This window comes from Penicillium digitatum, chromosome 1 (assembly GCF_016767815.1).
Source record: "Penicillium digitatum chromosome 1, complete sequence".
Taxonomy (NCBI): domain Eukaryota; kingdom Fungi; phylum Ascomycota; class Eurotiomycetes; order Eurotiales; family Aspergillaceae; genus Penicillium; species Penicillium digitatum.
In genome coordinates, this window is record NC_089384.1 from 7,847,813 (window position 1) to 7,871,108 (window position 23,296).

At 49.8% G+C, this 23,296-nt stretch overlaps 6 protein-coding genes across 6 annotated transcripts; 4 read left to right on the plus strand and 2 right to left on the minus strand.

Annotated features, from left to right (window-relative positions):
* Window positions 1–119: 119 nt before the first annotated feature.
* On the plus strand, window positions 120–1,276 carry Pdw03_5042 (MIND kinetochore complex component Mtw1, putative; the record flags this gene model as incomplete). Its single annotated transcript, XM_014683200.1, has 3 exons — window positions 120–173; window positions 283–609; window positions 680–1,276. 3 exons carry the CDS (start codon window positions 120–122, stop codon window positions 1,274–1,276), a joined length of 978 nt encoding a protein of 325 aa, XP_014538686.1.
* A 66-nt stretch (window positions 1,277–1,342) lies between these two features.
* Pdw03_5043 (Dihydroorotase, homodimeric type) lies at window positions 1,343–2,526 on the minus strand (the record flags this gene model as incomplete). The annotated part of the gene is made up of 3 exons (XM_014683199.1): window positions 1,343–2,275; window positions 2,343–2,422; window positions 2,472–2,526. 3 exons carry the CDS (start codon window positions 2,524–2,526, stop codon window positions 1,343–1,345), a joined length of 1,068 nt encoding a protein of 355 aa, XP_014538685.1.
* Window positions 2,527–10,093: 7,567 nt separating this feature from the next.
* On the minus strand, window positions 10,094–11,532 carry Pdw03_5044 (putative SAM dependent methyltransferase; the record flags this gene model as incomplete). The annotated part of the gene is made up of 8 exons (XM_066100927.1): window positions 10,094–10,166; window positions 10,226–10,654; window positions 10,705–10,917; window positions 10,971–11,096; window positions 11,146–11,187; window positions 11,242–11,271; window positions 11,332–11,388; window positions 11,456–11,532. 8 exons carry the CDS (start codon window positions 11,530–11,532, stop codon window positions 10,094–10,096), a joined length of 1,047 nt encoding a protein of 348 aa, XP_065956327.1.
* Window positions 11,533–12,441: 909 nt separating this feature from the next.
* Pdw03_5045 (reverse transcriptase) lies at window positions 12,442–14,199 on the plus strand (the record flags this gene model as incomplete). Its single annotated transcript, XM_066100928.1, has 1 exon — window positions 12,442–14,199. One exon carries the CDS (start codon window positions 12,442–12,444, stop codon window positions 14,197–14,199), a length of 1,758 nt encoding a protein of 585 aa, XP_065956328.1.
* Window positions 14,200–14,449: 250 nt separating this feature from the next.
* Pdw03_5046 (reverse transcriptase) lies at window positions 14,450–15,409 on the plus strand (the record flags this gene model as incomplete). Its single annotated transcript, XM_066100929.1, has 1 exon — window positions 14,450–15,409. One exon carries the CDS (start codon window positions 14,450–14,452, stop codon window positions 15,407–15,409), a length of 960 nt encoding a protein of 319 aa, XP_065956329.1.
* Window positions 15,410–16,603: 1,194 nt separating this feature from the next.
* Window positions 16,604–18,082, plus strand: Pdw03_5047 (reverse transcriptase; the record flags this gene model as incomplete). The annotated part of the gene is made up of 1 exon (XM_014683197.1): window positions 16,604–18,082. One exon carries the CDS (start codon window positions 16,604–16,606, stop codon window positions 18,080–18,082), a length of 1,479 nt encoding a protein of 492 aa, XP_014538683.1.
* Window positions 18,083–23,296: the final 5,214 nt, after the last annotated feature.

Below are 23,296 nucleotides of genomic sequence, written 5' to 3' on the forward strand. Positions count from 1 at the left end.
CACCAAGAATGTTGTAGTTCGTTGATAGTTGACGGAAGGCGGTGGCTGGTTGGTTTTCCCCCGCGTGTTTTGTTTCTTCGACACGTCCAGCCTAGCCCGAGAAGACCAATCTTTTCGCTATGGATGATGCGACGACCTCCTTGCTCACTGAACACTTCAGTTACACACCCTTGGTACGTCGATCGAGACCGATTTGCATTGACTCGTGCTGCACGCGCAACCTGCGACCTGCGACTCAGTGCCCACTCCTTGCAACCAGGAATCTCGCTGACAGCTCCCTAGTCTCTCATAGATGATATTATCAACTCGATCAACAACTTGATCTATCAAGCGATCTCTAGCTTGGAGTCCGGACTCCTGAATACGCCGCCTGAACGGCTTGGCTTCTCCCATGACAGCAGTGGTCCCAGCATCGCGGAAACAGACGAGGATGGCAATGTGGTTTATCCCGAGGCGAAGCTAGAGATTGAGAATGGACTGCATCAGCTGGAGACGCTGCTAGAAGCTAATGTTGATAAAGCCTTCGATAAATTCGAGATTTACGTCCTTCGCAACATTCTCACCGTGCCCGGAGACCTGCTCTCTTGGGTGCGGCTGAAGCATTACGAGGTATGCGGAGTCATTTAAATGTATCTGGATTTGATTCTGCTTGATCCTTTGTTAATAAGCATCGTGCTAGGGTCTCTATTTTGGATCTTCGCCAGACACGCCGACGCCAGAAACAATCCATGGGCAACGCAAGAAGTTGATCGAGACGAAGAAATTAAACCGGTCCTTGAAAGAAGAACGCGCTCGAAATGACGCGGTAATCTCGCAGCTGCAATCTATCCTCTCGGCAGTGGAAACAGCGAAGGCAGATGGTGTGTCTAAGACGGCCGAAAACAAATCCGTCGACTTGTCCTTTTTGACCTCTACCCCAGCTGCACGCCAGCTTCGTGTTGGAGTTGATACTGGGCCAAATGCCAAACCCACTCCTCTTACAACCAACACTACTTTCATTCTCTCGCAGCTGCCCGCGTTGCAAACGACACTTGAGCAGCTCCGGCCGAAACTGGCAGCCTTGCCCAATTCAACGGTGTCAATGGAAACCAAGTCTAAGAGAGACGAGAGAAAGGAATATATCGAGAGCAGAATTCGCCTTCATCTGGAGCGAGCTGGTCAGCTTGCTATGGGCGACGATGGAAGCCCAGTGGTCGCAGGTCGCAGAATCGACATCAGAGAGGCCCACGCCCTTGAAAGCGTGGCAAACATGCTTACGCAAGACAAGTCTGTGTAAGAGGATGTGCATGTGAAAACTGTTTTGTTCTACGACTCTATTATTGAACAAGTCCTAGTCGGGTTACTAAGACCAAGTGATGCTCCATGTCTCCTGGGTCTTTCTAAAGGGGACCACGTCAATCTTGTCTGACTGAAGGATCTCCGAGATCTTTTCGCCTTTCCTCTCAATGGTGATGAATTCATTTTTCTCCTCCGGGAGGCCATAGAAGGCCCGCCCGAACTTGCTCATGAAACACTCGACAATCTCTGGCGTGATCTCGTGCTCCTTGAGGATACCATTATCACAGGCCTGCTCAAAGGCATCGATCACAACTTGAGTGGTGTATGGTTGGGTGAAGACGCCGGCAGCGATCTTCTCGCCACCACGCTTGGATGCCGCCGGGTGCGGGGCGCTGTCCGAGCCAAAGAAGAACTTCGGGTTTCCTGAGACAGCAGCACGGAGAAGGGCATCACGGTCGGCCGGGGTCTTTGCGACGGGCTTGCAGAAGCAGAATGGGTCGCCGGCCCACGAATCGATGATAATTGATAGGTGATGAGCTGTGATGGTACCAGAAACCGTTGGACCACACTTCTTTACTGCCTCCACAGCCGCAGCAGTGGTGCAGTGCTCCAAAACTATGCGCAGCTTGGGGAATTTGGAGTGCAGCTCAAAGAGCTTGGGAAGGAATCGCTCTTCCGCGGACAACACTGTCACATCGCCCCCGGAGGGACTTTCTCCGTGCAGGTTCAGAATCATGTTTTGTCGCTCCATCTCCTCGAAGACAGGGTAGAACTGCGTGTAGTCAACCACGCCGGAAGAGGAGTTGGTCGTCACACCGGCCGGGTAGCTCTTGACACCACTGATGCCCCGCTTCTTGGCTTCAATGATGGTCTCCGGGGTCACAGTCTCGTGGAGGTACAGCGACATAAGGAATTTGACATTCGGCTCGAGGGCTTGGAGGCGCCTCTGGTAGTCTAGAGCACGGTCGACGGTTGTGATAGGTGGCACAAGGTTGGGCTATCGAGTGTATTAGACTTAGCTCTCAAAGACAGGATCTGTTTCTTCAAGCAAAAAAAACCCTTACCATAACAAAAACGGTGTTCACACCTCCCTGTCGGATAGTGGGAGTCACCAACTCCATCATTGGACCATCGCGAAGATGGACTATCTTTGGTCAGCTTGCATCTAGTAATTCCCCGGAATCGTTCAGTACCATGGAAGTCGGCCGAGGCGGAGAGCTTTGCTCCCTGCAGCTTGGAAAGAGGCATTATTCAAAATCAAAGCCAATCAAGCACCAATTGCAACGGTGAAATCCCTGAAATGCCGATAGGTTCAAAGAGAATGGTCAATCTTCACTTTTGCCCCGCCGTTTCTGGAAAAGTTCTGCCAATGGCGGTGGCGACCCCAGGTTCAGAACCCGAGCCAGAGCCAGCACTTCTCCATTCTTGAATTCTTTGAATCTCTACATTCTTGGAAATAAAAGTCCTACATCGAAGAGTTCTAAGTAAATTGTGTGACCAGAAGAAGCTAGGTTGATTTGAAAATAGAAATATCTAAATCTTACCTGCGCTATTCTCTCCGCACGGACTACTCTCTGTCAGAATACCAGGTGCCATACATAGTGGAAACCACATGTGACCTCGGGGGACTCGGCTATTCCATAATAAAAATACAAAGATTAGTAATCCAGATCCTATATAGATTGTATAAATAGGGATTTTTGTCATTTTTAGTGAGTCAGAGAATTTGATGCCTATCATTTTAACCAATATATTTCATATAGTTACATTTCTATCAGTTATGAGCCCGGAATCGTTTAACTGAAGAAATCTTATTGCTATCGTCGAAGAAGAGGTTATAAATTGACACCGAGTTAATAAACTAGCGCCGAAGTAAACTCCTAAAATCGAAAATCGGAAATCTTATCATAACTCGATCGAACCACGATTGAACCTCGATCACGATACAAGTAAAATGATTCGTTATAATGTTGAACGAAATACAGCGTACTTTCCACTAGACCATAACAAAAACCAAGGTTCCTGTTTATGGCCTAGGGAGGCCGTATTTGAGGTTTGACATGTAATAATAGATCCCCTCTCCGCGGAAACTTCCCACATTATCCTAAAGGATATAGAGATGTAGGATAAGTTATCGTAGTCACCACCGAATTGTGATGATGCAAACTCAGACTGCTGACTTTGGGACATTGTAGAGTTAATAAAACCTATAACAGAAAGGGCTTTTGAGAATGCATAAAGGAGGGTCGATACATTACAAGAAGCTCTACCACCTATAAGTGTTGCTTAACTAGTTAAATCAATAATCGATAGATCAAAATAGAGGGTGATGATAATAGTATATGATTAGTTGAGTTGTATATAATAAGTGGGGCCGGCTCGAAAAAAGCCCCTGAAGCTCTAAAAAAAACCCATAAAGCTCGACGAAAGCTCGTAAAACCCATTAAAAGCCCGTAAAAAAGCCCATGAATAGCCCATTCCCGGCCCATTCCCAGCTCGTTGGAACTTGATTTTCCTCAAAATGTTTTAACTGATTAGCCATGAGAAAGTTTTAAATATAGGTAGCTCATCCAAAACTATTAGGACTAGTAATGTAAAAGGCCCTTAGAAATGATAAATGTGTAGATTTTCTTTTAATACAAAATTCGAACAAGTTAAGCCACTTGTAATTGATATTGGTCTGATATTGATACTCGACCATAAAGATACACATAGTTCCTAGTTCAGAATATATATCTCTGTAGGTAATACCTCATAAGCGTAGAACATTCCAAACAAACTGATATGTACAGTCATAATGCTTAGTCATAATGCTAATGTATCAAAGACATGTATCTATTCACTAGAATTTCCAAATGTTTCCCCTTACTTGTTATTATAATCGAGTAGAATTCCATGTATAAACCAAAACATGGGTAAAAGACGGTCATTTATTTGGGTGATTCAGCCATTTTATGAACGCCAAGACCATGTGAAAGAGATTGTAGAACACTTGAAATGGTATGAAAAAATACTCTGAATTTCTTCTAAATAATGACAAGGTCCGCGCCTTTTAAGCAATCTGTGCGGACAATGCTGACTAAACATCACATATAGTTTATCTGTCTCGGCATGACGCCATTGAGGCATTTGTTCATGTCTCAGGGTGGCACCACACATCTCGACACACCCCCCAGTTTTTGAAGCTATTCAGAGCTTCAAGAACTGCTTCTTCCATCACTTTCTGGGATGATTCTGTCGCGAATTTCACGCATACCAAGCAGCTCCCGAAAACGTGTTGCTTCTGCTTTGGTAGCACCTTGGTGAGCCCATCTGCTGGCATAGCTGCAGTGGGAACCCAGTCCACATTGACTCGGCCTTCACTAACTTTCTTGTTTCATCCAGCATCGGTTAATGTCCACATGTCGAAGCTTCGTATGCATTGCTGCCCCCTCCTTTGTCAATAGATCGACGGTTTGCTGGTTGTCGCACATGATGGAGAGTGGGTGATCTGGTTCGAATCCTAATGAATGGAGGACTCGGCGCCACCATTGGATGGTTTTTCCTGCTTCTGCGAGGGCAAGAAGTCTGCTTCTGTGGTCGATGTCGTAACAGTCTTTTGTTTAGACGCTTTCCAGTCAATGGGGCCCCCGTACAGCTTACAAAGGTAACCTTCCGAGCTCTTCCGGTCTCGGTTGTCACCAAAAGAAGCATCACTTGCGAATTCAATTGACTTCGCAGCAAGGGATAGGCCAGATTGTTTTCGGACTGTGTTGGATAAGCATCACGTGGTCGAGTACCGTACTCAATAGCCCAATACCTGGTCTCATAGAGGTACTGGATGATCCGATCGATAGCATCCATATGCTTGGGGCCGGGATTCGTCAGGAATTCTGCCACTTTGGATGTTGCTTTTGCGGCATCTGGTCTTGAAATGGTAGTGGCATACTGAGCAGATCCAACTTTGGCTTGGTATCCATGTATCTGGCTCGGTGTAGCCACTCCATCATATGGGACAAGAGGTTCAACTCCTAGTGGGGAGCCAACCTTTCTTGTGGTGACGAGGTTGTACTTGTTCGTCATGCTCTCAATGTAGCTATCTTGGCAGAGCCATAGCTTCTTCTGATCTCTGTCTCTGAGAATGCGGATATTCAGAAACCAGGTGGCATCCAATTCTCGCATTTCCCATTCCTTCTTTAGATCTTGATCCAACTTCGTAGCTTGCTTGGCGAAGTTGGGATGGTTAACAATGATGATGTCGTCAACATAAAAGAAGACAATGATGCCATTTGTTGTAAAAATGCAGGGGTCTTCTGGTACTGGGGTAAGCCTTAGGTTGACTAGTACCCGTGTTGCTTCCTGTTGCCATAGTCTTGGGGACATCCGAAGACCATACAGTGCTCGGTGAAGCATCCAGCAGTGCCCTTCCCGTTCGAATCCTGGGGGCACTTGGTGTAGGTTTCACTTTGTAGGGACGAGTTTAAGAATGCCGTCACCACATCTCGCTGTCTCATGTCGAGGTCGAAGGCAGCGACCAGTGCAAATACAGCTCTCGCAGTTTTAACTGCTAGTGTGGCAGCTCTCTTTTCGTCGGTAGACAACCATTGTAAGTCACCTCGAACACAGATTCGTGCTTTGAACTTCTCGAGCACACCATTGGCGTCAAATTTATATGTGAACACCCACTTCAGGACCTGTGTGTTTTTTCGGTTCGGTGTCTGAACTTCTGTGTATGTCTCTTTTTTTTTTCAATGTCTGTACCTCGAAGCTTGCTGCTGCCATGAATTCCTTGGCAAATCGATGGTTCTTCATTTGGATCCAGTTCTCAGGTGGTGGTGGAAGATCCTCTCTGTGTGGTTTCGTTTTAAACCTTTGATTCATGCTTGTTGTGAATGCATAAAGTAGGCTTGGTGGCTCTTCTTGAGCAAGTGAGAGGTATGTTGCATAGTCTGGATCGATCCTCGGCTTCCTGCTTCTTGTGCCAGTGACGATATTCGATGTTTCAATGCTCGCTGAGATGTCTCTCGGTGCTCGTTGTTGAGATGACAACTCTGGTGTTGGTGAGTATATCATCTCTCTCTGGAGTTGTCTCTCGATCTCCTCTTCTTCATCGACTGTCTCCACCCCCCCAGATCCGGTTGATTGTGGAACAGAGATCGGATCTGGCACTGATGCTGGGATTTGGGTTGACAAAATTGGAGAGGTTGAAACTATTGGTGATGGCGGTGATGGTTGTAGTGGTGAGAGATGTGGTGAGGCATCTCTTGGTGTATCCTCACTTCTTGTTTGCTCCCTTGGTCTCATAGTGGACTGCGGGGTCAATGGGAGATCGGATGCTGCTTTTGAACTTGCTAGCACTGGGGTTCTTTCTCTCTCCACCACCTCTGTGTCTTCTCCTTGATTGGTATGCTCGGTTTCATCATGAAGAGCTATCCTTGCTATTGACTTTGGCATCCTCGATTGGATGCTCATTTCAACTTGTGCTTCTTCCATGGTAAGCACGGTTGGCTGCACGCCTAGTCCCTGTGACATGGTACTAATAGCGTCTTCTGAGTCAGGTAGTGGCCTGGATTTTGAATACCGTCTTGTTTCGTCAAACACAGCATCTCTGACAATTTCAACCTTTCCAATACCGGTTTTTCCTTTGTGTGGAAACCAGATCTTGTATAGATTTTTCGAGACATACCCGACAAGATATCCTATCTCCGCTCTTGGCGCCATTTTTTCTGACTGCACTCGCTTTAGGATTCTCGAGTACACCAAGCAGCCATATAACCTCACATTCGAGAGGTTAATCACTTGATCCTTAACACCATCTGGTGCGGCATGCTTTAGCAATTCATTCCATGGAATCATCCACTTGTTGTTCATTTTTGTGGGTACTCTGTTCAGTATATACGCTGCTGCGTACACTGCTTCAGGCCAAAGGTGTCGGGGAAGATCGGTGTCATTGATGAGGGCTCTTGCAGTTCGTACAACCACTCCCCCAATCTTTCGGCGGGACCATTCATCTCTGGTAGGCCTGGTGGTGAGTGTTTCAATGGTACACCCTTCGGCCTCTATCATGGATTCCACTTCGTTGCCAGCACTTCTTTCATTGTCATAGTGAAAGACCCTGATTTCAATCTTTAACCAGTTTTTCACTAGTGCTATGAATTTTCTGACGGCCATTTGACACTCGTTCTTCTTTGTGTGTGTGAACACAAAGTGGCATCTAATACCATCAAGATAGAAGTGCGTTAACCAAATATGACCATTGTGTGCTGTTTGGTTTTGTACCAAGTCGAAGTGTACCCTTCCGAACACACCATATGCTTGGCCTATCTTCCTGCGAGAGATCTGCTTTGGCGCATCTGCCAATTGACAAGCTTCACATACCTGCTTCTTCTTGCCAGGGTTGCTTTCAATGGTGATGCCCTCAGTCATCTCTGCAAGCTTTTCGATACGCTCGGTCCCAACGTGACCAAGGCGTCTATGCCAGGTATGAATAGATCCTTCGGATCTTGGTTCTTGAGCTGATTTCTTCGTGGCGAGGATCAAGTTTTCAGGTGACAACTTAGGGTATTGAAAACCCTTTGGCTGTGTTAGCCAAGTCAACTTCTGGTCCTGGTACACTTGGTATACCTGTCTCCCTTCAGTGGTTTCAATGCAGTTGCTCCTGAAATTAACGAGCAAGCTGGCTTTCATCATCAATCCATGGGATATCAGATTACTGTGGAAGTTCGGAGAGTATCTTGTGTTATACAACTCCATCCTCACTGGGTTCTTTGTGACCGGGCTAACACCATAGATGACTATAGTGCCGATTCCTTTGACACTTGTTTCTGTACCTACCTTCACTACGCTCTGGGCGTCCTCGAAAGTCACAAATAACCTTCGGTCATTGCACACATGAACCTGTGCGCCGGTGTCGACTACCCACCTTTTTTCGGTTGGTATCTCACTGATTTTGGTGGGTATGGCCGGGGTGGTGAAAAAACCAAAAGCTTCTCCTCCAAGCGTAACATTTGCTTGTTCGGTGGGTTTCTTGCTCTGGCTCATTTCTGTTCTCTCCTTTTCAACAAGAGCTTTCCAGGTAGGGTTCGCTTTCATAGCTTTCTCCCATTTCTGTCTTGCTGACGCTACTGGTTTGTAGTTCTTTGGTCGTATGTCTTCAAAGATTTCCCAGCATTTCCATGGTTGGTGTTTTTTGAAACCCCTTCCGCAAGGGCATGCTCTGTCTCCTAGGGGTGTCTCTTCTTGCTTTGTTTCATTGGGCTTCACTTCTTCATGACCTTGCCATGTTGCAAAGACTGCTTTTGAGATCCCCCTTTGGCTAGCTTGCTTGCCGTATGTGATCTTCCAATGAGCTTTATACCGATTAAGAAGCTCAGTGAATTCGATGTCACCCTTGTCTTGCAATCTCAAGACCCATGTCTCATGAAAGTTAGGTGACATGACGGAGATTGCATCAAGAAATTGGTTCTTAACATCGTTTGCTTCTGGCATTTTGGCTCGCTTGCACCACTTTTGCATTGTCTCCCAACTGGTAAGCCACTTGTCGATATCGGTTTTCGATCTAGTCCTCGGTCTAGTTGGCGCCATTGCTGACGAAGCCCAGCGACGTACGTCGGATCGTTTTCTGGAGCGAATCTTTGAGACAAATTGTGAAGCAAATCCCATGGAGTTTCATACTCGACAATCATGGGTTGATATGTTGGGTGAACTGTGCTCCTAATCGCTGCGACTACCAATCCTAACCCTTTTTTCTTTTGGGTATAGATCGCATTCTTTGCGACCCATTCGTCTTGAAGAAGTCTCTTCACGTCGACCCAGTCATCTTTGTACTTTGCTCTTGCTTCGTCAATGGAGAGCACTTCGGCAGGTGGTGTCAACGGCAATGGTGCCGTTTCTTGGGATGGATCACACAACTCCCACACATTGTATATGGTTGCAATTGACTTTATGTAGGGTAGCCATGAATCCCACGTCGTTGTATCCTTTAGGATGACGCGGGTGGATACTCCCGCGGAGAGATGATCATCCATGTCTTCGTCGTTGTTGTTGATTTATCTCCGTTTCTTTACTTCGGTTTCAGGGGTTGCCTCGGTGATTTGAGATGAATTCTCTTATGTGTACCGAGGGCGAGGAGGAAAAATGATCTTTTCTTTTTAATGGAACAAAGCCGGGCTCATAACTGAAAGAGATTGTAGAACACTTGAAATGGTATGAAAAAATACTCTGAATTTCTTCTAAATAATGACAAGGTCCGCGCCTTTTAAGCAATCTGTGCGGACAATGCTGACTAAACATCACATATAGTTTATCTGTCTCGGCATGACGCCATTGAGGCATTTGTTCATGTCTCAGGGTGGCACCACACATCTCGACACCATGCTTTATGCAATTTCGACCCCCAGCTCGTTGCGGGTCGGGTTTCGAGCCCGGACCTTGGGCCCAAAGTTGGGCTTTGCGGAAGTCTAAAGGTTATACATACTATGAAGTGAGTCACATATAGCCTTTATAGATGCACCGCCCTGAGAGAGAGATATAATCTCATCTCTAAGGCTCAATATCAACTGCTGGTGGCATATTGAGGTGGTCCCAAGAAAGAAAGGTAAGTTTAGAATAGGCGGAATGTATTATGTTTGTTAGAGATACTAGAGATCTACGATGAATGTAGATGTAACTGGAAATCTCTTGATGCGTTGAGAGAGAGAGAAACTATCTACATGCTATGACTGAGACTAAGTACTGGGAGCAAACAGTGGTGGTCGCGTGACCTTCCAACAATGTTATAAACTACAAAAGGCGGAAACTCTAGCGGTGAATCTTACACATGTATTAATAAGCATTGTCAAATTTGGTTCAAAGCGGCTGCTGTAGGTGGGACTTCACCAGGCATCGGCTTACGAGCCCACACCCTTCTTCTGTGCTAGTGGTCAGTTTGGATGGCGGAGATAATGAGCGATGATATATCGGAACTTACGCTTTATGATACGCATGATAGTTTGGGTTCTTTAGTTCACTGCGTAGTTTAGCACAGTACACATGAACTTGCTCCTTAGTCCACGGCTCGGGATCACCAAATTTTGTCAGCAGCCACATGCACCACCCCTCCATACCAAACATCCAATGTTGGCAATTGACCATACCTGCCTCCTTGAATTTGTGGTCTCTGGCCCATGGCCCAATTGGCCATTTGTAAATTTTTTCGTGCACGTCCACGAACCCTGCGTTCTTGATGCTCTCCGACATGGTGAAGACGATATCGCAAGAGCGACCCGCGCGTTCACCGCACTTTTGTATAAGCGGGCCCCATGAGGACAAGGCACTATCGGCTGGGAGACTCTCATCGTCACTTGTGATAAAAGGGCCAGCCTCGATCTGTTCAATCCATCCACCAGGGGCCATTTTCCTGTTCTGCTGTCAGATTGGCAAAGTCACTTAGCTCCATTGATAACCTACTCAAAGCAGTGCTGGTAAACAATGTCCCACTCAGAAGAGTTAAATGATCCGATCATATTGCGCATATGAATTAGATCGAATTTTTTGCGCCATGTCCACTCTTGTAGCACATCATCGACCTCCATAATGCAATTGGGTGGCATCCAGGTGACTGGAGGGGGAAAAAGATCAACTCCTCGGACGATAGCATTTGGGAACATATCAGCGACATCACTAAGACTGATTAGCATTTAGCCTTTTCAATGGCATAGGAACAGTCTACGTACATGGCCCAAGTGCCCTTTCCGGTTCCAATGTCGAGAACCTCTAGCGGGCGTTCTTGGTTTATCCCAACGGGTGACCGAAACAATGGATTGTCTCGATCCGAGTCCATGATGAGATCTACAAGATGTCTACCGTGATAGTCAGACGCGTATCCTAGACAAGGATTGGAAAATATACCCTGCTTCATAGGTTTCGAATTGTTGCTCATCGGATGGAACACTATAAAGAAATTAGTCTATTCTGAATGTGACATTTAAAAATTCAACAACATACCAATATTCTTTGGTCGAAAGCGACTGATATCTATAGGAAAATGAGGTTATTTTGAATATCATAAAGTGATCCAAATTTTCGAGCTCTTACCGCCTCCCATTGTCCATCAAACCACGATAGATGGAGGACCTTATCGAGGTAGTCTCCCTAATGATGCGTAAGGAACATGTGAAGAATGTTTGTACATGATATCATTCATCATTTGCAAACTCACGACTGCCAGTCATCAGGACTATACATGCTCTCAGGAGGGTACAAGTCTGGATCCACAGCGATGGCCTCCACACCCATATTGTTTTCCTCTCTTTCTCTCTTTCTATAAATATGGCCGAAGCGCAAGTAAGAAAAGCAAATAATAGGGTACTCGAATTTGAGGAACAAGGAGGGAGAAAAGAACATCAGAGCCCTGGAGAGACTAAGGTTTATGTTAAAAATCCGTGGACCTCTTTGGACTTTTGTACTTTTGTTTCCCGCGAGGGAATTGCTGATTGGCTGGGGAAATAGGAACTTCCACTCTCGAGACTTGCCCAACTTCGTCAACCTTGGAATTTGAAACCTTTGCGTTCGCATTTTCCCCACCCGGAAGAACCAACATCTTCCCGCTGGACCTGCTATTGGCTGGTCAATATTAACGTAATTTAGCCTATGCTTGGGCACCTAGTTGACGGGGGTCTTACTAGTGCTGAGCAAGGGTGCCCACATTAAAATTGATTACGGTGACCCTATCAAAATAGAAATATGGTAGAGTGCGAAGTTGCAAAGTAGCCAAAGGTCAAAGGCCTGGTTTTGTAGGGTTGATGCCTTGGCGTACCTCAATTATAGACCGCCTTCGGCACCGCTCTATACCGTATACTGTACTCTTAAAGCTACTTGTTGGAAGTCATGTGACTTCCCTGTTTGCTCCTGTAGTGTGAGGGATGGATGATGACATACGTATTATTAAGCAGCGTACTTATCCTACGCAACAATTCTATAGTAATAAGATCATCTTTACCACAACCAGGTTAATTCCATAACACATTGGTAGCATGTCCTGATCAAGCCAGAGGTCCTCTGGTTAGGCATACCATACGGTTACCGAATTTTCCGGTCGCTAAGCCCCTGGGTTACCAGCGGTGGAAGGGTTCAGATCACCTACAAGATCACCTACGCTTCGCATACAACTTACGCCTCCCTCAGCTCACTACCCCACTAGCCCCAATGCAGGGCACACAGCAGGACGTCCCGCAGGGACCTTCGTCCAATATCACCCTGTCGAGGGCTGAACTGCATGAAATCCTTGATGACGCGCTTACTCGAGCTCGTACACGCGAGGTCGACAACGTTCGAGCAATAGTTGACAAAGTCATCACGGCGCGTCGTGACGATATCCGCGGGCCACCGGGTCGAGACGGACAGGATGCACCACATAGCACCGCGCACTGGAAGACGGACGACGTAGGTTACTTCACACCTGACCCTACGTCAGACGTACATGTACGCACTCTTCGGGGAACCACGTACTACGCGAATGTTTATGCCTTCATCAACCAGCTAAAGGCATTGACCCCGTTGAAATCTGAGGAAGTGGTCCGAGCGAACCTACCATCGTGCCTGCGGGAGGCAGCAGCTCGATGGTACAGCGCGGAGCTGTCAGACGAAGAGAGGCAGGATTTAAGTGTCCGCTCTCTGCAGTTGGGCTGGTTCGCCACCCTTGAAAGACGGTTCAAGCCGCGCGCCACAGAGGCGATCGTCAAAGTGATGGCACCGTCATCAGTCTACTCCTGGCGGGACGTACGCGCAGGGCGCAGTGTTACAGAATGGGCCCAAAACATGTTACGAGACGCCCAAGCAGCCGAGATAACAGGTACTACAACAGTGCTCCGCCTAGTGTGGACACGTCTTGAACCAGCACTTCAGCGTGACATACGGGAACCCAGCCCAGCTACCACGATCTCGCAGTTCATGGCAGACTTAGATTTGCGTTATGGACAATGGTATGAGATGTCGCAACGCGCCCGACCGATGCAGCGTCAGACGCAGCCCCAATCAGTTCGTTACCAAGGTCAGCAACGCCAGCCCCAGTATAATCCTCGTAACGCAGGTTACGCCTACGGTCGTGGAGAACAAGCATACCAGCTACCCTTCCGGCCACGGGACACACAAACTGACAATCGCCAGCTTATGTGGAATTCGATTCCTAACGTACAACGTCAATCACAGCAGCGGTTCCCTAGGAATGCTTACCAGCCACCGCCAAATGTTCCTCAAACCCAGGCTCAGCGTACGTCTTACGTACCGCCTCAGCAGCAACAGCCACAAGGAGCCTACCAGCCGCGTCAGCAGCAGCCGCAGGGCCAGACCAACCAAGCCGGCCAGCTCGTGCTCTCTGACAAGCCGTGGAATCAAGCCAGTTACTTCAACACAGGCTACGTAGCGCGGCAGCCACGCGCTCGGCCAGCCACAGCATACCAAGCGGAGCCACAGGAAGTTGCTCCTCCCGACGAGAGCTTGCCAGCGTTTTACGACGGCCAGCACTTCTATGACCCCCACAATGACGCGTATTACGTAGATGAGGAATACAACAGCTATGCGGAGTACCCTGAGGAGGATCCTCAAGCGTACTGGCAGGCCCCTCCTTTTCAGGACAACGAGGACAACGAGGACGACCATGACCAACCATGTTACTCCGTGACAGAGGATCTCACACCTACCGCCACCTGCCTACACTGCTCTGCCGCCTTTTTATCCAATAACAAGCTCCATGCGCACCTAAAGGACTGCGCTTCGAGACACACAGCAGCCGCAGATGATGACACCACTGTTGCGTATTACGTATCCCAGCCGGAGGGTACTGAGACGGATGCCCTACCCCCGGACTTGCCAATAATCAGATCAGACCGGGCACGAGCTACTCAGCCGGGTATGGCTTACAAGTCCTGGCGATATGCGTCGACCGTCGTCGGATTGATAGACTAGCACAAGCTGCTTGTCGCATGCCTTGATACCTACCGGATGCGTCATGACCATTATTGACGCGGACCTTGCAAAGTCCCTAGGAATCCCACTGCAAAAGTGTACACCAGTGCCCGTCGCCGGGATCGGATCCCGCCATTTATCGTCCGCATATGTCTCGTTCGATGCCTTCTTCCGCGGCGCGGATAACGCAGCTTGAATCCGCATCGAGGCTCATTTGGTCGAAAACCTAAAAGCGAAGCTCTTGATCGGGATGGACGTCATAGGTCATGAAGGCTTCCGGTTGGACTTTGACGCGAAGACAGTCAAGATCCCGTCATGTATGGGTCTGGAGATTCCGATTTCCACACACGCTAAGCCCCACCACGCGGCCCAGCGGGCAGTCTACGCAGCTGAACACGTCCTCATTCCCCCGCGCTCTATTGTGCGTGTGCCAGCGCGTGTGCAGGCAACGCTGCCCGATGATCGGGATTACGTGTTTGAAGGTCGTCATCGCCAAGCTGCATTTTACTCTCATTTGGTCGAGGCAAACTTTGCCTGGGTCCAAGCTGTCAACGATACTGCCGACCCGATCTCCCTTCGCCGGCGGGATCGCATTGGCACCCTATATGAGGCAGATATGCCTATGGCTTGCGCAGTGGAACCAATAGTTGCGGAGCTCGGCCGTTCTACCACCGAAACGGATTTCGATCCTAACGCTAACCCGCCTAATGAAGGCCAACGTCATGCGCAAGACGACGGTATTCAGCTAAATAACGGAATCACGTTATGGGCCGGTTTACAGCCTTCCCAAGCTCAACAACTGACGGAACTTTTGATGTCATACGATGTCTGGGGCAATCGGCCTACTGTGGTTGACGTTCCCGAGGATCTATGGATGACCATCCCGCTGGTCCCAGGCTGGGAATCTAAACTCCCAAAATCCAAAATCTACTCTGTCGGCCCGAGGGACCGTGCCGTGATCGATGAGACTTTCCAGCCTCTACACAACCAAGGAAAGATGAGCTATACGACTGAGCACACGGCTACAGGTTTCCCAGTCTTTGTCGTCTGGCGCGTGGTCCAGCACCCAGGGCGTGAGCCTGAGCGAAAAGGTCGCGCCGTCGTCGACCTCCGTCCATTAAACAAAGTCGTCCAGCGAGACATTTATCCTATCTCTACAATAGACGACATCGTCCTCCTAACTCAGGGTAAGCAATATATCTCTGTGTAAGACGCAGCGAAATTCTTTTACCAGTGGCGTGTCCGACGTGACCACCGCGATCGTATATGTGTCGTCTCACATAGGGGCCAGGAGATGTTCCATGTGGCCGTTATAGGCTTTTGCAATAGCGTGCCATATGTCCAACGTCAGATGGACTTGCTTCTGAAGGAGTTTGCAGACTTCTGTAGGGCATACCTTGATGACATCGTTGTGGCGTCGGACGCCTTCCACTTCCACATCGAGCACTTGTCTTTGGTCCTGGGTGTTCTCGAGAAGCACTCAGTATCCCTGGAGCCTAAGAAGGCGTATTTCGCCTTTCCCGAGGTCTCGTTGCTAGGCCAGCGGGTAGACGCATTGGGCATGACCACACCCGAAGACAAGATTAAGGCCATCGCCGGCCTGCAGTTCCCACGTACGTTGCGTCAGCTAGAAACGTACCTCGGTATGACTGGCGCATTACGCCAGTACGTCCCGTTCTATGCAAAGAAATCCGAGCCACTACAGATCCGAAAGACCGAGCTCCTACGTGGAAGCCCAGTCAAAGGACGTCCACGTCGAGAGTGGTCTACCCGCACACGGTACGCGCATCCGACGGAGCGTGAGCTCGCCTCCTTCGACGCCATCCAAGCGGTCTTCCAGGATCCCCGATGGCTAGCGCATTGGGACTGGACACGGCGATTGTATTTCGACATCGACGCATCCCAGGAAGGCGGTCATGGAGCTATGGTATTCCATGTGAAGCGTGACTACACACACACAAACCTGAAGATGACCCCACCGTCGACCGCGGTAGAACCAATCATGTTCCTGAGTCGACTGCTGACCCCAGCCGAGAAACAGTACTGGGCAACGGAATTAGAGGTCTCTTGCATTGTCTGGGTCGTACGCAAAATCCGACACATGATCGAAGCAGCTCCGGAAGACTTGACACCAGTAGCCTACACTGACCACATAGCGACGATTAATCTCGCTACCTCTTTGGTATCCGCGTCACCAGATCGACTAAACCTGCGTCTGGTGCGAGCGTCTCAGTATCTCCAGCAGTTTCGTCTGCAAGTCCATCACAAGGCGGGCAAATTAAACTACGTCGCAGACGCTCTTTCCCGTCTATCGGCAGTGGACAAAGCCCAGCCCCGTGAAGACGATGACCTGGAAGCCCTGTACGCCGACCCTGCGTCTGACGTAGTTAGGCCTGTCAGCTTGATGTCTGGCCTGGCGTTGCCTGGCGCGGCATCCACATGGGACGTTCCTGATGAGGCCTACGCCTTCCTCACGCCCTACGTACAGCCCTCCGATGATTTCAAGCAGCGTGTGCGAACAGCTTACAAGGAAGACCCTAAATGGAACATTGTCCTCAACGAGCTCCAAAGGGTGACACAGGACCCCGACCCTATCAAGCCACGTCTACCCTACGAAACCGACGACGGCTTGCTGTATTCAACGCAGGCCGACGGCGACCGGTGGCTGTGTATTCCTGAGGCGATCAAAGATGATATCTTCGAAATGGCACACGGTGACGGACACCTCGGTTTCCATCGCGCCTGGCAGAAGATGCGAGGCTTTGTCATACACAAGGGAGCAAAAAAGCTCCCGGTGTATATCGGCCAGTGTGACGAGTGCAAGAAAAACGCAGTACATCGTCACAAAACATACGGATCACTTCAGCCGATTCTCGCGCCACCGATCCCGTTTCATACGCTGACAATTGACTTTGTTACCAGCCTGTCACGCACGAAGAAGGGTTTCGATGCGGTGGCAATCTACACATGTAAATCCACAAAGCGTATCGGCTCGACGCCCGGAAAGAAGACCCGGAGCGGTGAAGAATGGGCTATCGCGGTCCTCCGTGACCTCCAGAAGGGCAACTGGGGGATCCCCGTGGTGTGGATCTCCGACCGGGACAAGCGCTTTGTTCAAGGCTTCTGGAAAGGTATATCTACTGCCCTACGCACTAAGCTCCTATACACGGCGGCGTATAACCCACAGGCGGACGGCCAATCTGAACGTTCGAACCAAACAGGCGAAATCTGGCTACGCCACTGGCAGAATATCCACCAGGAAGCGGATTGGGACGAAGGTCTCGCGCCAATGCAAGCCTCACTGAATGCCTCAGTCAATGTATCCACTGGCGACTCACCACACAAGCTTATGTTCGGTGTCGATCTACGCATGCCGTGGAATCTCCTCCGTCAGGCTTTTGTCGGATCTCCCCAAGCGAGCCGACAGGACGCCGACGAATGTGCCAAGTACGCGGCTATGTGGATAAAGAATCAATACGATAGCCGTCACAGGCCTATCTTTTTCCAGAAGAATGACTTCGTATACTTACGTCTTGCGCAAGGGACTGAGCCGGGTTATGTATGGCCATCGCGCAACATCACAAGGAAACTTACCCAGCGACATATCAAGTGCCGTGTCATTGAACGCGTCGGACGCCTGGCGTATCGCTTACAGATGCCGCCAGAGCTTGCTAGAGCTCACCCAGTGGTATCATTACAACACCTAGAACGTGCCCCTCAAGAAGGCGATCTCTCTTCAGCTGAACCTCCCCCCACGTTCGACCCACGCTTCCCAGAAGACACAGATCGTGCAGACGTAGACGCGGTCCTGGATATGCGACAGAGGCCGCGGACGGGGTCGATGAAAGCAGTACCTAGTCCGGTGGTCCGGAGTGGGGAATGAACACCTGGAGTGGCTGGATGAGGATAAACTGGTGGGAGCAGAAGAAAAGGTCCTAGAATACCTCCAAGACGTCCTGCGTCATACGCAGGAGTCCACAAATTAATCATACATCTGAAGCGGGCTTGTTTATATTAGCGTTCATATTTGATATACCCTTTGCTGATGCCCGCTCCTTGTTTGTTTATTTTATTACTCTCATGTGTTTCTCTTGCTACTTCTTCTTCCATTCACATCTCTCAGTTCTTCATCAGAACTATCACTGTTTCATCAATTTTTTATCCAGATCTACCCTCAACATAACAGACCAACGCATTAACCAACCCCCAATGCCTCCCCAAACACCTCAGAAGCCAACCCTGGCTCAAACCCCCCAAGCTCGGCAAGGGGATCTCGTCGAGGTCCCCCATGTCAGACACGAGGACGTGGACGCGCCCGCAGTCTCGCTACCACGGACTCTGACGGGGACGCGACAACTAATGCTGGTGATGAATCCAGGCTAGTTGAGGATCACAGCGGTTCGCTTACAGATGATGTGGCTGATGACAATGACCTGGGCCTACTTACTGCGGTACTTAGCCCACCGGATGGTGGTTGGACCACGGACAACCCATAGCCTAAGCTACCCGGCGCACCGAAGACTAACGTGACACGGTTCGCGACCCATACCGAACAATCCTTTGCACTCGCAATATGCTGGTTCTACGATGACTATACCCTATACGCCCTGTGTTGGGATAGATCTAACATGTCTCATCCGATTGACGGACAACGCAATGGAAAGAGACCAGGCCCGTCGACCGGCGGGAAGATCGACAGCTACCTTGATCCGGCCGCCACCACAGACGCCCCTTTCCCCGCACGACCAGCTTGCAATGGACTTTTAGGCACACATCCGATGCTACCGAGGGCGGCAGCACGCTTTCGACGTGGGCAGTTGTGAGGGATGGATGATGACATACGTATTATTAAGCAGCGTACTTATCCTACGCAACAATTCTCTAGTAATAAGATCATCTTTACCACAACCAGGTTAATTCCATAACATGTAGTCCCTAACGGATGTTAGGGCCTAATATATTGTTACGCACTGCCTAACTGGTCACAATTATGTTAGAAGCTTTCCTGGTTATACTTGCCTGTGCTGGTCCTCCAACGTCAATGATCTGTCTCTCAACCGAGCTGTTGCTGCGCACAGTCTTATCCAGCCTAAGTCCTTTTGAGGGTATCAGGGAACGATGCCAGATAGAGCGCCGAGCAGATCTATACCGCAGTATTGGTCTGTTCGTTGGTGTTGTCAAGTGATAATATAGTAAGTGAGTCAACAAGGTCGCAAGGTAAACACAAGTAACAATGTATGATTGAAGACGAAGAACTAAACTAAGTACATGAGAGAGTGTCCTTATATATCCTTCGCTTCCTGGGGTCGCCAGTGCTCCTGGGGGTATATCCTACCCCCCGGGGTAGATCGACCCCTCTGAGTATATCCTACTCCGTGCAGGGATATACTCCTCCTGTGATCACGTGATTGCTTGATTGGCTCTCGGTGGCCCATCTGTGTACCCGGTGGGTCACCACTGATTGGTGACGGGTAGGTCCGTAACAGCTATCTTACTCGCCAAAGAAAACAAGGATTTATGTCAGGGTGCGGGCTGGCAGGACGGTATGATGGGAGATGACTGGCAGGGACAGGTCGTAACAGATCAGATTCTCATTGACAGGTACAGGCACAGGCAGGGGCAGGCTAATATACAAGACGTAGCTCGAAGAGCTACAACAGGATCTAGAACTGAAGTTCAAGATAAACAGGTCGGAGATCACGTGCCGTGATCTTCCTCTAACTAAGCATCACGGTTCGCACCGTGACAGTACCCCCTCCCTTAGAGCCGAGCTCCGTCGAGGCGAGGCTTGTGCGGGTATCTTCGGTGGAAGTTCCGTACGATCTCGCGGGCGTGGTCCAGGTATTCAGCAGGCTCTTCAGTGGGTTCGTCGTAACCAATCCATTTGACGGTGTACTTCAGACGCGGGCCTCCTCGGCCTCGTCGTTCCCAGCGGGAATCTAAGATGTCTTCAACTTCCCATTCTTCCAGTCCTTCGACTTCGACAGGCGGTGCGGGTTCAGTAACTTGTCCATTTACCGGGTTCGTGGCGGCAGGCTGTAGCAGGCTGACGTTAAACACAGGGTGGATCTTCATACTAGCAGGCAGTTCGAGCTTGTAAGCGTGTGCACTTATAGCTTCTAGGACCTTAAAGGGGCCTAGGTTCTTCCAGTCCAGTTTCTTCTGCGGGCGGAGGGTTCGGATATTCCTGGCGTTCAGCCAGACCAGTTGTCCAGGACGGTATCGGCGGGCAGGGGCGCGGTGACGGTTCGTTTGTTCTTCGTATCGGGCTTGTGCGGACAGTATCTCGGCGCGGACGTACTCAGTCAGTTCTTGCATTCGTGTAGCGAACTTTTCCGCGTCTCGGGTCGCAGGGTGACTGGCAGGCTGGGATGGTTCGAACCCGATGCGGGGGTGGAACCCATAGTTCGCGTAGAACGGAGAAACTCGGGTGCTCTCGGGGTAATGAGAGTTTGCAGTGAATTCGGCAAGCGGGAGCCATTCAGACCAGTCATCCTGTAAGTAGGACACATACGCTCGGAGGTATTGTTCCAGTACGGCGTTCGCGCGTTCAGTCTGGCCATCAGTTTCCGGGTGATAAGCGGTTGACAGCAGGTTGGTGATTCGCAGGCGCTTTGTCAGGTGTTTCCAGAATTGGGCCACGAACTGGGTCCTCTGTCAGATACAACGGTATTCGGCAGGCCGTGCAGTTTCCAGACATGACGGGTGTACAGGCGGGCGACTTCTTCAGCCTTGCAGGTTCCCTTGCAGTGTATGAAGTGCTTCATCTTGGTCAGACGGTCTACCACGACTAGGATGGCGTCGTAACCGTAGCTCAGGGGCAGGTGCGTGATGAAGTCCATGCTGATATCTTGCCAGGCTCTCTCAGGTACGGGCAGTTGTCTCAGGATCCCTTGACGGACTTCTCGGGCGGGGGTGATACGGCGGCAGGTATGGCAGTTCTTGGTCCAGTCGCTCACGTACTGGTATACTCTAGGCCAGTAGTATTCTCGGGACAGCAGTTCATAGGTCTTCGACCGGCCAGGGTGTCCCACGGTGGGCTTGTCATGACACAGGCGCAGTATTTCAGCTTTCAGTTCATCGTTGTCAGGGACGTACAAGCGGTTCCGGTAGTAGAGGTAGTTGCCTCTTCGTTCGCAGTCGGCAAGTGTAATCTCAGGGTGACGGCTAGCGTTCTTGTCTAACGCTTCCAGGATAGATTGTACTACTTTATCTTGGTTGTAGGCTTCCAGCAGTAAATCCTTGATCGTAGATGGTGGTTCGGGCAGGTTGTTCTCGATGAATCGGACTCTTGTTTCAGGAGCAGCGGTGATGGGCGGATCGGCAATGTCGGGCGGAACGGTGATAGTAGGCGGGACTTCAGCGGTAGCAGGCGGTTCTTCTGGCAGGTCTGGCAGTTCAGGTGGAGTGGTTGTAGTGACTCCGTTTCTCTGTCGTGTTGTGACGTTTATCTGTAGGTTTTCTTTCTTCAGAACAGTCTGGCTCTGATGCGCTAAGCGCTCATCTCCCTCTTTAGGGATATCCTCTGACCTCCTGGTCAGGGCGTCGGGCTTTGCACCTTGTTTTCCGGGACGGTACGTGATCTTGAAGTTAAACCGGGACAGGAATTCAGACCATCGGGCTTGGCGGCGGTTCAGGAGTTTCGTTGTCGTGAAATATTCCAGATTGCGGTGGTCAGTTATGACCTTCACGGGCGAGGGTGTGCCCTCCAGTTCGGGACGCCACTCTTCGAAGCAGCGGATTATGGCTAGCAGTTCTTTATCGTATATCTCATAGTTACACTCGGCGGCGGAGTGTTTTTTCGAGAAAAATGCGATAGGGTGCAGTATTCCAGCGTCATCGTACTGAGACAGTACACCGGCAGAGACAAAATCAGACGCGTCTGTTTCCAGACTATCTCCTTGGACCAGTCAAACGCTTTCAGAACCGGGGCAGATGTAAACGCCTTCTTCAAGGCTTCGAAGCTCAGCTGGCAGACAGGTGTCCATTCGAAACGGACGTCTTTCTTCGTGAGTCTCACGAGCGGGGCGATGACTTTCAAGAAGTCTCTGATAAAGCGGCGGTAGAAGTTGCCGAAACCAATAAAGGCTTGCACATCAGTCAGACAGGTCGGTGTTTTCCAGTTCACGATCGTTTCGATCTTGTCGGGGTCCATACGGATACCATCTTCACCGATGATAATACCAAGGAACTTCGTCTCGGACACACAGAATTCGCATTTCGATAGTTTTGCGAACAGGCCTGCCTCTCGGAGGCGCTGAAGGACTTTTCGTACATGTTCTATGTGTTCCGCACGCGTGCGGCTGTAAATCAGGATATCGTCCAGGTAAGCAGTACAGAAACAGTCCAGGTACTCTCGTAACGTGTCGTTGATAAATCGTTGGAAGGATGCGGGGGCTCCAGTTAAACCAAATGGCATCACCAATGATTCGAACAGTCCTAATCTCGTACGGAAGGCAGTCAGGTATTCTTGTCCCTTCGCAATTCGCAGATTGTTGAAGGCGGAGATGATATCAATCTTCGTAAAGAACTTCATCCCTTTCAGGTTATTCAGGTTTCCTTGGTCAGCGGCAACGGGTAACGGTCCTTAACAGTGATTGCGTTCAGTGCACGGTAATCCACGCAGAAGCGGAGACCTCCGCCGGGTTTCTTCACGAACAGAACAGGCGAGGCAGCGGGCGAGGAGCTGGGCCGAATGAACCCTTTCCTCAGGTTATCTTCGATCCAGTCTTTCAGGACCTCGAGCTCATTTCGGGACATGGGATAGAGGGGCCCAAAAGGTAAGGGTTTGTCCTCTTGTAAGACCATCTTGTGGTCGTATGATCGGTGGGGTGGCAAGCGCTCGGCTTCCTTGGGTGAGAACACTTCGGCGAAGTCTCTAAACTCTTCAGGCAGTGCAGACACGGGGTCAGGTTCAGTGTCGGTCTTGGGGTTCAGTGCAGTCTCGATGTCCGCGGTTGTAATTGCGAACATGCTGTATTTCTTTCTTGCATACGCAGCACACGCAGCTAGCGATACGGCTGCAATGTCTCGTTTCTCGAGACCAGTTGGTCGTGCAGGCAGGTTCCTCGGACGGGACTTTACAGGTATCTCGTGG